At 37.0% G+C, this 14915-nt stretch overlaps 2 protein-coding genes across 4 annotated transcripts in view; one reads left to right on the top strand and one right to left on the bottom strand.

Moving 5' to 3' along the window:
• Positions 1-4466: 4466 nt before the first annotated feature.
• Positions 4467-10263, top strand: ric3a (RIC3 acetylcholine receptor chaperone a; the record flags this gene model as incomplete). Of its 2 annotated transcripts, XM_079339193.1 has the most annotated exons (7): positions 4467-4584; positions 6088-6305; positions 6547-6646; positions 7005-7098; positions 7617-7774; positions 7938-8437; positions 8480-10263. In XM_079339193.1, the coding sequence occupies 7 exons, from the start codon at positions 4467-4469 to the stop codon at positions 8717-8719; spliced, it is 1428 nt and encodes a 475-aa protein (XP_079195319.1). In that variant the 3' UTR covers positions 8720-10263. The 2 variants fall into 2 exon arrangements, with proteins under 2 accessions (XP_079195319.1, XP_079195318.1); XM_079339192.1 differs by having other exon boundaries at positions 7938-10263.
• Positions 10264-11733: 1470 nt separating this feature from the next.
• tub (TUB bipartite transcription factor) overlaps positions 11734-14915 on the bottom strand; it is a 41225-nt gene continuing 38043 nt past the window's right edge. For both annotated transcript variants that reach the window (XM_079338887.1, XM_079338888.1), the window contains exons 9-12: positions 14114-14228; positions 13569-13667; positions 13259-13430; positions 11734-12290 (exon numbers count right to left, since the gene is read on the bottom strand). In XM_079338887.1, coding sequence (XP_079195013.1) covers positions 12157-12290; positions 13259-13430; positions 13569-13667; positions 14114-14228 — 520 coding nt within the window. In that variant the 3' untranslated portion in view covers positions 11734-12156. The remainder of the gene's footprint in view (positions 12291-13258; positions 13431-13568; positions 13668-14113; positions 14229-14915) is intronic.

Genomic DNA, 14915 nt, shown 5'->3' with positions numbered 1-14915 from the left:
GCATATTTTGATTTCTTTCTTTCAGGGCCTTTAAGTTGATAAACTTCGGACATTATTAGAATTAAAGCGGGGCAGATACACTTGAAGAACAATTGGCTAGGTCAGTCATTCCTGTAAATAGACAGGAATAGAATTATGTGCCTGTTTTTTTTTCTAACCAGGATATTAAAATGGTATGTTGCACCCTTCACCCAATCAGATGTTCAAATGTCCAATACAAAAAGTTGTAGTGAACATGTGAACATGTACCTTCAGTGTAGGAGGCCAGTTATAAATGTCTTTAGAGGGCTAAATCAGTACTCAGAATTGACATTACAGCATAGCTACGATAAGTATTTTATATGGGGAAAGAACTCCTCCCCTATTTTCCATTGGGGTTAAACAATGGCCAAAGGCTGTTAGTAAAGTAGTGTACTTAAAACAGGGTCTGAAAATACAAACAAAATTCAAGCCACACGTTTTATTAAATTTGAATTGTATATTGTGTAGCACTAAACAGGCTCTAAAACAACAAATAACATATTTGATATGAATTAGACAAGTAACCTTCCTTCCTCAACTTCCTCTTTTGTGGCATAAATTGTCATCATTGTGATCTCACAACTCTCTACCATACCAACTAATAAAAAAAAACAACACAAATCTGGAGGTCATCATTTTTAATGATGATTGCAAAAAAAGGGATTCATATTCAAACAGGTTAATGAACGGTGCAAATTCCACAGAGATAAGTAATAGCCTAGTTAGGCCTTTAACTTTAAAGTACCACTTGATAACCATTTAATTAGCAGATGGCTCTTCAATGTGAAGCATTTTTAGCCTTTGTGGCCATCTGCATTTTGCTGCCAAAACCAAATCTAACATGTGGATAAAACATATTTCTAAAGCACTTCCTCAGGAGGTGTGCTTTTCATGCAGACTCTATACTGCACACATAACTTGAAATCAATTTGGCTCATGAAGGGATGCAATCTTAGTGTTTAGTTTTTACCACATAATTCCAGACTGACACATTAAAAGAATCAAACAATGATATGTGTGTGTGTCCGAATATTGAGCTAAGAGGAATAGTAACATTTAGTTAGCATGTTTATGTGAAGCTCTTTGAATTCAAACCAAACTGCATCTCTTTTTCAGGATGCTCTTCTATATGCTTCTGACATAAAGCCAGCAATTAACTATGGAGTACATAGAAATGATAAACAACAACTATTTTGGTTTTATTTGAATCTCCCTAAAATATTGAGCCATTTATGATGAATTTCTCAGAGCCTGAGGGACATGACTTTATCATGATCACAGTGAATTCCCTGTGGGTTTTAATGCATGTCGTCTGCATTATAGAGAACACATTTCATTGTTCGCCTAAAGACAAATGCATGACATGGGGCCACACATGCACATACAGTGCAGTAATGTTACACATCCTGTTGTGTGCGTGTAACATTGACTTCAGTATGTTATTGTATACGTGTTTTTACTAATGCCCATTTAACTTTATACACCTTTATGTCTTCTCAATGCTGCTCCACGTCTGTCTTACATGTTATACTTTTTATCTTTCACAAAATGATGCTCTTCTTTTCACTTGTGAGCTGTCCGCTTAATTACTGCCATTTTATTTCTATTTGTAGCCTTTTAACAACGAAAATTAGCCTTTTAGCTAACTTTGGTATATTCACCTTTTTTATTATTTTTTTTTAATATGCATTGTCCCTGTAAAATAAAAAATGGGCCCTGATATGATCCCTGAGGAACTCCACAAATTACAGAATATATCTGGAAATGATTCAGTGTTCAACATTATATCAGAAAAGGACATTTGAAAACTATAGGCTGTGTTGTGGGTGAGCTCACAATCGAATTAAATTTATAAAGCAAAATTTATAAAGCAAGAAATTCTATTGCACATTACAATAGAATTTCTGCACTAATTTAACAAGACCACATATAGATTGGTGCATATGGGCACTTGAAGGGGCTTGTTCAAAGTTATATTAATATTGGTATTTTATCTTCCTGCTGCATCGTGTATGCAATACTTATCTTTACAATGGACTTGAATAAGTATGTAGAAGTTAGTGGCACGACACAAAATATTTAAATAAGCCTGCTGACATTAATCAGCCATACAAGAAATAATAATGATAAGAGTACAGTAGAGGAGTAAAGTAGTAAGTCTGAGTAAAAATTTCACTATATCATGACTCAGTCATTACAAAGAAAGACCCAAACTATGGTTGCCACTGGTGCTGAGAAAAATACAAAAAAGTAAGTACAAGTATGTGGTGAGCATTGACAAGAATTCAAACGGATAAACTCTGCAATGTATTGATGTTAAAGTTGATGTGACTGATACCCAAAGGAGTTATCAACAAAGCATTTCAATATGTGAACATGTTTTAATTTAAATAAATATCAGCCTAATCTAATCACTGGGACTCCAAAGGACATTCTGACAGGATTGTAAAAAATATTCTTGCAGATGTGATTGGTTAACTACCCCTAACTGGCTCTAAGAATCCATCCACTGTGTGTTGCTCCACTTCTCTCCAGCCTCCAACAGTCTCTCTAAAATGTCCGATGTACAACAGCTCTTCAGCATGTTCTTTGTGTTTCACTCTTCTTGGGTTTCTGAATGGACCATAGCACTCGTTGACTTTATGGGTATTTCTGAAGGTTTCGTACATTGTTAAAAGATTCAAAGAACCAACTGACAGTTGAAAGGTACACAGGTAATAATCATCTCATAGCATATATGTAGTATATATCTCTAGGTCTCACCTACTTGTAGTTTGCATGTTGGGTTGAGCCCAGTGCTAACCCTTTGTTCTAAAAAGGCCATAGAACTACACAGAAGATAAGAATACATATTCAAATAAGAGTTAAAAAAAAAAAGTTCATATGAGAATTACATTAAAATAGAAAGAGAATAATTACTAAGCCCCTTATATTGAGGCCGAGTGTATTCAGCTCTTCTAAGTGATTCCTCATCATGACAGCTTTCATGCAAGAGCATACTGAATTGTAGAAACACATGAGCTGTACCAAATTAAACATAAACCCTTGACAATAAAAAAAAATCTCACACACCACAAAACACCTCAAAACATCACACTTAACACAACAATTCATCTTATGGCATATGAAAGACAAGCTTTGCCTTTCATATGCCATAACTCTGTATCTGAGCCTGCACTGCCATCTGCTGCTGTTTAATATGAAACACACATCAGAGGGTCTACAGAGTAGGTGGGTTAACAGGTCATGTGTTGCATTCAAGTGCACAATGCGAATACCGAGATTGTGAATGATTGTCTATTTGAGTCCTTTACTTGTGAATATTTGATGAATTTGGTTAAATAACTTATCTGTTTTATGAATCAAATAGCAAAGTCATGATTTTAAAATTTAAGATAGCAGGGTTTTAGAGTCTTAATAACTTACTTTCATTTACTTTGTTTTTTTAAGATAAGATGAGATATCTTTATTGTCATTTTACAGGTACAACAAAATACTGTTAGAGCAATCCAATAGATGCCATGACTGTTTTCACTGAACACTCGATTCTTTGTGTACTAATTAGTCTATTGTCCTTCAAATGTTTGTAAGAGCTGCTACAATAGAAAGCATTTAATTGTCATATTGAGGGGGAAAGAAACACATTGGTTCAATACAGTGTACGATGGCTTGTATTTGGTATTCTTAAGTCTTGTTTTTTTCCCCTTAGAAATAAAACAACGATGTGTAAAACAAGGAGATTGCTCACCACTTACACAACTCCTTCATAGCAGAGCACAACAGGACAAAAAAACACTCCCCACAAAAAAATCTAATTCACACCCAGAGAATTTACCGGTTTCAAATTACACCAACACACCTGTGAATCACTTCAGACCTCCCGTCTGCTTGTTATTTCTTCTTTGACATATCATCCATCCAAAGCCATCAGTCGGCCCCTTTCATCAAACCAGAATTACAACTGGCCAGGAGCTGCCATGAAGTCTCACAGTGGAATCAAACACTGAATCACATGTCAGTGAGCAAAGCGCTGACCTGCCTGACAAACAGGTCTCATTAAACCATCCAAAACACAGTAACAGGTAGCAGCCTTACTTTAGACTAGGTATTTCCTCCTCAACAGTATCTCATAGCTCAGCTTAGTTGTGTTGCTGCAGTATCCCTAGAAAAATGGCAACATTTTTCAAAATGTAGTTTGTTTATCGCAGGGCCTATATATATATACTGTATATATATATATATAAAATAACGAACTACAATATTACATTTAATGCTAACTCTTTTACCCTCTGGGGATTTGTAGTCATAATTTCCAACAGCATTTGAAGGCAGCTGGTATAATCTGGTATAATCTGTGCAGCAACGTCACCAGATGAGAGATAACATCTGTCCATACTAGCTCTGCCTTTTTAAGTAAACAAGCGGCTCTCACTTTCTGAGACAAGATGTCTATAACAACTTGTCAGAAGGTGACTCTGATATCGTGCTCTGTTCTATGTGTTTCTCTTTTCCTGCCCAGAATGCTTATACCCAGAGGGAAAAAGGACACGGGGCAGCCTGAGGGTAAGACGGCTTATCAGATCATCATCCATCCATCCATCTCCATCCGGCTATGATGGTTTTTTTGTTGCTGCTGGTGTTGTTGCTGCCAACTTGTGAGGCCTAGGCCCTATTTTGGCGAACACATGTTGGTTACAGGTACAAATAAAAGGGAAGCTGTAAGAATATTTTAGTGCGGTATATATTCTTCTCTATACAATATTGAACATGTTGAAATATGTTTAAACCAAAATATTTACTTACATTTACATTTAATTCAAGTTGCAAATATTCTTAACTCATATTGAAAAACTTTTTTTTTATCAGGATATATTTGGTATTTTTCGCCTCAGGTCAAACCTGATGAATAGCTGCATTTGTTGATAGGTCAACTCTAAAGATTAAGACAATTTGTTATTCAGAATTTACTGCACTGTTGACTGGGGGTTTAAACATAGCTTTTAGTTCAACGTGTTTCTCACACTGTGAGGGTTCATTAAGAACTAATTTGCCCAAATCTAAAGAGAGTAGCCGAGGCCTAATTTGGAAATCAAAACAGTGTCCAAGACTTTCTGCAAATCAGAAATAATCAGCAACCACACATTTTATGATGATAAATAGCCTCAAATAAATAGGTCAAACAAAATGTCAATGCCAAACACTGACTTTAATAAATATGTTCATATGTATTTGGTGATCTGGTATTTGGTCCTCTGACTGTGTTGTATTCTATGCTTTGTCTCTGTTGTTTGTTTTTATATGAACAACAATACAAATAAACCGGTGGGGAAACCAACAACAATGCATTCATGGACTTGTATTACCTTGTGTCTTGTGTTTTGACCTACTATTTTCCATACATGAGTTATGATGCTTTGGGTTATAACAATTTTTATGGACAATGTCAAACTTTTAACCACCATGTTTAACTCTTTACGGCAGGCAACTAGCCAAGCAAGGAACTAAAGAAACACTAGTTTGGCAGCTGACTTCATTTGCCTGATCGTTTAGAGACTGGCTATTAATGAAAGCTCGATTGTAATTGGTGGATGAGACTGTCTATCAAATACAACCATAATGACTGGCGCACAGGAGGTAGCAAAGGTGGGGGGAAAGCACTCAGCCTACCTGATCGAATATGCAAAAAAAATAGGTATTTGTCATATTGGGTCTCATAGGTAGAGTACTTTTTCAGAGCAAAAGTAATTAATTGTAGCTATTTTTATATAAATGAGATCCCAAGTTATTGAATGTGGAACACTGCAGTTTTCTGATTTATGTAGGCTAGAACATCAGTGACTGTTTTCAAAAACAGAGTTCTTTGACATTCTGATTTCAGACATTATAATTTCATGCATGGAACTAGCTGTGCTGGCAACAGAGAGGACTTTATTTGTAATCAATTGAAGATCTAAATGATATACGCCTATACTTCTGCTACCTGCATGACACATTTCAAGTCGTAGTATTTATTGTTTATTTAAGTTACACACTTCTTTGTTGGTTGACTAATTTTGTCTTCTTCAGTTGGACCAGGGTTCTACCCCTCTGTGATGCAGCAGCTGTCAGTGCCAGATGACCCAGATAAGTGGGATGTGGACCTTTTACACTCCATGACGCACAATGCTGAAGCTATGGCCAAAGTAAAATTCATCGGACAAGGCAAAAAGTACAACTTGATGGCTCAAGTCATACCCATATATGGCTTTGGGATCCTTCTTTACATCTTATATATAATATATAAGGTAATTGCTTTGACTGCCTTCTTGGCAGACTGAATAAATTGGGTTCCTCTAAATACATGCTTTGATATAATACAGCTTTTACATGCACCATAAAATTCTATACTAAACCTTATTTGTTTTACGTACAGCATATCATGAGAAAAGCCATGATGATTTCTGCTGACAGGTCATTAAATGTATGCTTCATTTTTAAGTATCCTGATCATTGCTATAATCTGTTTTTTAATTAAAATCTTTGCAGCTGACATGTAAGGGGAAGACTTCTAAATCAGGGACCTACACCACAGTAACCAAGGCGAACGTTGAATACCAGACCAAGGCGAGTGTGGAGAACAAGATTAGTAAGTACCTTCAGCAACTGAAAGTATTTATAACGTAAAGAAGTGTAATTGTCAGAGCTAGGATATTAGTTTTCTTCAGAGAGTTAAAGGCCCTGGCCTTTCCATAGATTTTAATATACATGTCCATGAATAAAAGTTTGAACATTTGATGAGTAATTATGTATGTTGTATGTTCTTTAATGTATGTTCTTCAATTAAAAAATAGTCAAATTCAGAAGTACAAACTTTCTGGTTGTTGTGTTGAATTTGGTGAGTAAGAAGCATTTTCTTAAGTAAATAGAAGTATAAATTAACCCCCTCCTAACATATGCCTGTGTGTCAGTGTATATAAAAATGCTCCCTTGTGTTAATCATAAAGGTGATTATGAACTTGCCAAGCTTCAAAGGAGACTTCTGCAAACGGAAAGGATGATGGAGAAGATTGTCTCTGAAAAGGGTCAAAGCTCTACATTGTAAGATTTAAATTTCTTTAATCATCCTATTACCCGTAGCACAGAGGAACCAACAGAAAAAAGAAAGTCACACTGATCTGGCATTAAAATGAAAGGGCCTAAAATTAAAATGTAAACTATTTAGATGTGGAAAAGCAAATCAATATTCACAAATAGCAGCCCTATATTACTTTTTCTGTAGTCCATATTTGCAAAAAATGTTTTCAAAGTGAAAGGATAAATCTGAAAAGAATAGAAAATGCTTTATTTTCTGCATCAAATTGGGCAGAAACATTTTTGTTACTTTTGGATATATGTTGATGTTACAGAGCTAACAATAAGAGTATTTTGTCACAATGCTGCAGATTACATGTTTGAGGGGTATGAGGGCTGTAGTTGCTGGGTAGTCTGAATGAAATAATTCAAATAAAGACTGAAATATGTGTTGTGGTTTTATATGACAAGTAAATGTAACGGAAAAGTGATGTACCATCTTGTCGTATTGACTGACTTTTCTCCATACCTGTGCTGCCTTCTAGTGGCAGAAGGAGGAAGAGTAAAACTACAACTTCAAAAAAGGAGGAGAAATTACTAAAGCAGCTCAGAGAGATCACACAGCTGATGCAGGAGGGTCGCTTGGACGGAGCCTCCCCAGAGATGGAGGCCGAGGAGGTGCCCTATTGTGCAGAATGGGAAGGTAAATGCCTAAATCTGTAGTATCTCTTCTGAAGATATGGGGCAGTGTTGTGCAACTGAAGTAAAATGAATTCCAATGTTTATTAGCAAGAGAGTTTAAAAATAAAAGCAAAAGCATCACAATGATAATGCTATAATTTGTCTATTTTTATAAACTTATGCAGGCTACCCGGATGAGACATACCCAGAATTTGATGAAACCTGTGAAAGATATGTATTTGAGGGTTTTATGCTGGAAGAACCCTCCATCCAACCTACAGCTGAAGCCCTGGCAGAGAGGATGGAACAAGAGGAGGAGGAGGTCATGGCAAGGAAACTATCTATAGTGAAAGAGGAGGATGAAGAGGAGGAAGAGGGTGGAGAAGAACAGGGTGAGGAGGAGGAAGAGGAGGAGGAGGAGGAAGGAAAAGAAGACGATGTGGAGGAATTAGAGGAAGACACTGAGGAGGAAGAGGAAGCAGAAAAAAGGCAGCTTCTTTGTCTTCCTTCAGCCCAGCCTCATGTGAAGATAAAGCAGGAGAGAATTGGTTTAGAGGTGAGCAAAGAGTTGCAGTGTCACCACGCAGGTAAAAAACAAATAAGCTTTAGTGACCACAGAGATGTGTTCCACTACCCCAAAGAGGAAGTCTATGATGGGGAGGAAGAGGAGGGGGAGGAAGAGGAGGTGGAGGAAGAAGAGGAAGAAGATGAGGGCCCAGAGGTGGAGGAAGAAGATGAGGGCCCAGAGGTGGAAGAAGAGGAGGGAGCTGATGAAGATGATCCAGTGATGGAGGCAGAGAGCCTGCAGTTCAGTTGTGAGGGATGTCCCAACCCTGAGGAAGAGGCAGAGGAAGATGAAGAGCTGTATTTATTAACATCAGGGTCTGTGGAGGGAGAGAGCAGTATCCATGCAAACATGCCTACAGAAGTGAGCGGGCTGAGGATGAGGAACAGGAGAGAGACGTGAAAGACTTAAAGACCAAAAATATGTTTCAATAGAGGGCTCCTCAGGTTGTACGTTTATTATGTTCCTTATATATTAAGAAGTAGTATAATATGGACATGCAATGTTGAACTGAAGTGACATATTGTATAAACCAGCAAATTGTCAAAATTGTTTGGTATTTAAAGTTGTATTTTGTGTTCTTTCAGAGCATTGAGTTTTCTAAATCACCTGATTTAGAGTATAATTTCTTATTCTACACTCTGCCCTTTAAAGACCATATTCTTGCCGGACAGAATCTTTTGTAATCATTCTTTTTATATATTCTTACTTTCCCTATTAGAACTACTTTTTAGGCCTCTCAAAGAATCTGCATAAACATGCCAGACCCACACCTCACCCTCTTCTTTCACCAGGTGGACATGGTAATGCAGGATAAAGATAACGACTTTTTGTCATTCCCTTAATAACACTGCCATGGTTCAACTTGAGAAGCAGCTCAGCCAGACTAGTTATTGAAAAACATCTGTGTGCGTTTATTGAGTCCAATTATTTAAGAAACTGTAGGTGGACTGATATTCTTTCCTACTCATTACTGTCTAAAGAATTGATTTTATCAACCGAGAAATGTTTGCATTGTTTACCTCTTCCCAGTTGACTTTCATATGATTGTATTGTAATTACTTTTTCATTAAAATGTGCAACGTGGTTAACAGAGGTCATACACAGTAAAAAGTAGTCACAACGGGAAGAGAGAATTGATTGTGCAGCGCTTGATACTGTCACTTTTACACTATGCTAAGCACCACCTAGTGGTTAAATATGGATCTGCTTCAGTTTTACTCTGGGGCTTTTTGGTTTTGATTTGCAGAGCGTAAATCAATGCTTGTGTTAAATGTGAGAATAGAAATGTTAGTAATGCAGATCAATGCAAAACAGTACAAATGATATAGATATCCTTTATCTGTAACAGCAGTGTAACAATCACTTCAAGTGTCCTGCAAACAGTAAGTCATTGCAGTAGCTGCTTATTGCAGGCTGCTCCTGTATGTTTAAGTGATATTTTATTTAACGTTGTAGGGAAATCAGTCCTCCTTTTGCTTACAAGCTGCAAAATCCAGTAGTTAGGCATTGATAGTGTTTCAATGTAACTGGAAAGAAAATATCACAATTATTTGAGACAAAAATGGTAACATCATAGATAGAATAAAGTCCCAATCTTCCAATAGAATATGAAGGTGTGACAATTAATTTCTACAATTATGGTTGAGCAACTGCATTTCAGTTGAATATAGCTCTTTACAAAACATTTTATGGGAAAGGATTAAATATTTGTGTCTAAGTTTTACCAACAGGGTTAATCATTGGATTTAACTGTAAGCCTGTCCCACTATAGACACTTTGCTACTGTGTACACATGTTGAACAAATTTCAGTAACAATGGCTGCAATCAATAAAATTATGCCGGAGCCCTGTTATTGTGCAATTGTACTCATTGCTTTAATAATCAAACAAGCTTTGTTGTAATATTAGCTTTAAAAGACGAGCAGTAAGCAAGTCACAGTATGATCTGTCTGCATGTTTAAAAGCTCTCTACCTGACCTTATAACTGTTGAGAATGTCAATATCAAAGTGATACATACATACAAGTGTTACATGCAAAAATCCATTAAACATGTAATTGATGTTGGTATATTGATGACAGTGTTGAGTTTTGTAATCATTTTAAAAGAGAAAAGAGCTAATAGTTTAACTTTCTCAACTTTTATTGAATTTTTCATGATCCAAGGACTGTGTCCATACCACCACAGTAAACTGTACACCATTTACTGTACATAACAATGAGAACACTTAAACAGAAAGTGAAAGAACCTTTGGTTCCTGGACACTGGTATGAAAAGCAGACTTTACAGCAAGAGTATCAACAGTTTTAAAATAGAAATTCAAAATAGTTAGAACATAATTGAGTACAAGAATAGCACATTTCATAAAGATTTCCTCATAGCCCACAGTAACAGTAGCGGTATCAGAGATTGTTCTTTGCCTTCAGTCAGCTTTTTTCAAGGTCATTAAATACAAAATACTAAATTATGTTTGAGAAAGGATTCTGCCCCATAAGGAGCAAGAGGAATAATACTTCTGTAAAAATTTGAACAGCATTAAACCCTGTGATATAGAAACAGCCGGTCAGATGAGGAATTTACTAAACTCCGTCTGAGTAGAGCAGAAAATGAATCAAAGATGTCAAGAGTGTTAAGATATGCAGTTGGTAAAGCTGTGGAAGATTCACACTGTTCATGTGTGCTTGTTGGCAGTTAGTCAATTTGTGATTTGAATTTCTTTTCCTGGTGTGAGACATCAGCAGATATGAGGAGAAGCTTAAGCCTCCGTGCCATGCACATTGCAGGTGCAGTCCTTTAACTGCAGCCTGATTTACATGACAGTGCTGATGATTATTCACCTCTTTAACATTATCTTTTAGAGGCCCGAAAAGCAATTGTTGTAGAAATGTAATCCAGTGATCTGCAATTGTATTGGCGTTTTTGCGAGTCCAACTATTTGAATTTTGTATTAGAAGTAGCTACAGAGAAATATATCTAAGACCAATTCAAGCTTAGGTCTTTTTATGCAAAACACTGGAATTAGTCTTCAAAGGCACAATTAAGTATGTACAGCTATATCTGGTCCACAACAGACTTAAAGTAAAGTGCACCATTATCCTTTACATTCACATACATGACATAGTGACACTATATTGTACATTTGGTACATGGCACGGTGGAACGTGCCAGTACCCTCTTCACTTCCAATTGGCCAACGGATTTGGTGTGGACACGATAGATATTCTCGCGATGTTCGTTGATGTGCTTGCAGCTGCATGGATCTGTTACAGCAGACGTAATAGTTGATGACAGAAAACAAAATGAACATGTAATAAATACATAAATAAGAAAATAAATATATACTGTGACATGCATGTTATTTCTAATTCAGTACGTATATAACCAGTAGTCATGCTTGATGAAGAGTGTGACCTGTTGTTGTTTTTTGTGTGGCAGATACATGAAATCCTGTCTGATTTTAGAAACTTACAGATGTGTATTTGTTAGTTATAAGTTACAGATAAAGAAATGTTAAATTTCTCTAACTACTACATAAAGGAACAGTGTTGTTTGTATTATTTCATTACAGTACAAAATGACTATAGTTATCAAAACAAATGAGTCTGATTTTGAAAGTGGATTATTCTTTGTGCTTGTGTTCTTCCACTTACCTAGCCCCCCACCCTCACCACACACGCGCACATACACAAAGTTCAGACCCATAAAGCATTTTGGGATATGAAGTACTTCCAAGGTACTGGGTGATTTGGAGACTTCAAACCAGCCACTGTGAAACATTAGCAGCCCTTAAAGAGGCGACAGAAGGACCTATTTCTCCACTGAGCGTCAGGCTGGGATCTATTCACAGGCTAACTTGCTGTCAAAGCTGGAAAGAGCGATGGCAAAGGCCTGCAGGGCACACATCGGGTAGTTATAGTCCATGGTGAAGACATCTTCTGCCACACGGCCAAACTGCATCACAATGTAGTCAGCTGTGGCGAAATAGAGAAACGTTCAAAATGTGTCAAAGGAAAATGGTTTATGGTTTACAACCCTTCATTCTCCTTCCCTAAAGCAGTAAACATGTAAAAAAATTTTAACGCATTTAATCACAGTTTGCCTTATAAACAGCGCGGAACTGCTCCGTGCTAGCTCAGCCAGAAGTGTTTGCAGCCTGAACTTGACCAAATGTCATTTAACTTCTGATAAACTTACAAATGCACTCTTTAAATTGGTTGCTCTGGACTCTAGACCACTATTAGTGGTAGAAGATAAGTAGCTAGAAAATGTGCTAAAGATAGCAACGTGTGATCCAACTTTCCAGCTGCTGTGCAGAAAAACTAATTTCAAACAAGATCCAACAGCTTTATGAAATTGAGAAGCAAATAAAATTGCATGCATTGCACTCATTCATCCACTAAAATCCATTTAGATTGAAAAGTGTTGCTTTTTAGGGCAAATATTGTGATGCACTTAAAATGTGATTAATTTTGATTAATTTATTAGAAAGCCCTGAGTTAATTAGTTGCATTTTTTTAATCAAGTCCCACCACTAGTATAAAGTCAACGCTTCAGGCTGAATAACAACAAGACAGTCTGCAGCTTCACAGACAGAAATATCCATTCAGATCCTTTGTTCATCTGCACAGTTTATAGTGTTGCTAAGCATTAGTCGAATATACTGTGGCTTCAAGCTTATTACCTTTTTGTGGAACTTTATCCTCCATGTCTACCTACATGCATGACTCAGCCTGTGAAATCACACAATCTCTGTTGAATAAAAGGTCTGCATTTGAATGTTCTTTAGTCTATCCCTTCCCTTGGATTTGACAGATGCTTTATTATAACAAACCTCTAGTTGTGTGCGTTCTAAAATATTAAAATCACATGAGAAATGTACAAATACAGTTATGTTCATTGCCTTGGTTGTTTAACTGTTACAGTTAGGAGCCAAACTCACGGTCATTGTCATGGATGATTTGGAAATTCTTGACGGAGGCCTGAGTGACTCTGCCGTGGAAGTTGAGCACATAGGATTGTGTATCGTCGTTCCACACGGGCGTCTTGTTGTGAAGTTCAATCACACTTTCTGTGTTTTTGTTCTGCCACCTGGCCAAGAGGGACTCATGGTCCTGTAATAAAGAGCAACAGAGAAGCTTCCGTCATGGCCATCATTTGAAGAGCATTAGAAGATGCCAAGTTAATCAAGACAGCCAGAGAGCTGAATTGGTCAGCCAGACGCTGCTACAAAGAAATGAGGTCAAACATACGTTTCGTGGGCGAATAGATACTCTTTCATGGTCCATGTTCATTCCAGGAATGATGACACTCATCTTCCGTGGTCCTTTGAATCCTAAGACATTGGTTTCCTGGAATGACACATTTTTATTTTGAACATGTTCACCTAGAAAACTGGCAAAGCTTTAACAGCACATGGCAGATTTTTACATTGACTCTTCATTGCCATGTTTGTTATTGAAGTCTATAAATTAATTGTATGATATGTTGATCACATTAGAGACATTATGCATGGCACTATATACTGCTAACTGCCCAATGACGCAGATGTTACCTTATTAGGGACTTCATGAATATTCAATTGATCAACAACATGCATTAATGATAATGTGATTTCAACCTGATATTGGCTTTTTCCTGACTCCTCATTGTGTAGCAGTGATAAATAAGTCTATCAGGGAAAGCACTCATTTCAAACATCGTTGGACCATTAACCTGCATACATTATTTTTAAATCATGGTTTAATATTTGTCTTTTAACAAACAAAAAAAGCACAGAGCAGTATGACCTACTCACATAGCAAATGGCTGCTAGCTCTTGACGCAAGTTGCTAGCTTCGAGACTTGTGGTGCTCTTCATTGGGTTCAGACCGCTGTCGTACACAGTGAACTTTGTACCCATTAGGTTAGACCTGAAAAAGAAACACGGCACACTGAAGCGTTCTGTAGGTTGATTTGTGTAGGTGAGTTCCTATGCCACTGCATGTTCGAGAGAAACATCATGTAAAAGGTGTTTAAGTACCTCTTCACCCCTACGTATGCAGATTTTACAAAATAAAGTAATGTATGGTCCAACATAGTGATCTGAGTATAAATGTGAACATTCATCATTGTAACACATTAAAATTAAAACGTGAACACTTGAAAGTATTACAACTCAGGAAACTGACAAATCTTGCAATATTTAAAGTTTGACAATGTCCCCCTGATAACCTTTTTAAAGTGGGTCTATTTTGTAAAAGGGAACCAAAGTCATTTTGACCTTAGTTCAGGTCACCATGATTGATTCATGTATTTGTTATCCTCTCCTGTTCCTCTGCACGGGTTAATGGCCTGACCTCCCAGCAGGAGTTTTGCAGATTCAGACTCCGACACTGACTCACATCGTCACAGGAGGAGGCAAGTTACCAGTGGCTTGTCTCTGCATCTGACTGACTTCTTGTCTGGAAGAAACTTGAAACAGTTTGTTGCTGACTATTTCCTGTTTTAACATCAATAATATCTGGGGGGGTTTTATTGAACATGTGTTTCTCCTACAAGTAAAAGTGTTCTTCTAATCATGTAAATCAATATCCATCACTCAATATCACCTGTGTTAG

Source organism: Symphodus melops (assembly GCF_947650265.1).
Source record: "Symphodus melops genome assembly, chromosome: 3".
In the NCBI taxonomy this organism is placed as follows: domain Eukaryota; kingdom Metazoa; phylum Chordata; class Actinopteri; order Labriformes; family Labridae; genus Symphodus; species Symphodus melops.
The sequence above is the reverse complement of the archived record's forward strand: the minus strand, read 5'-3'. Positions and strand labels throughout refer to the sequence as shown.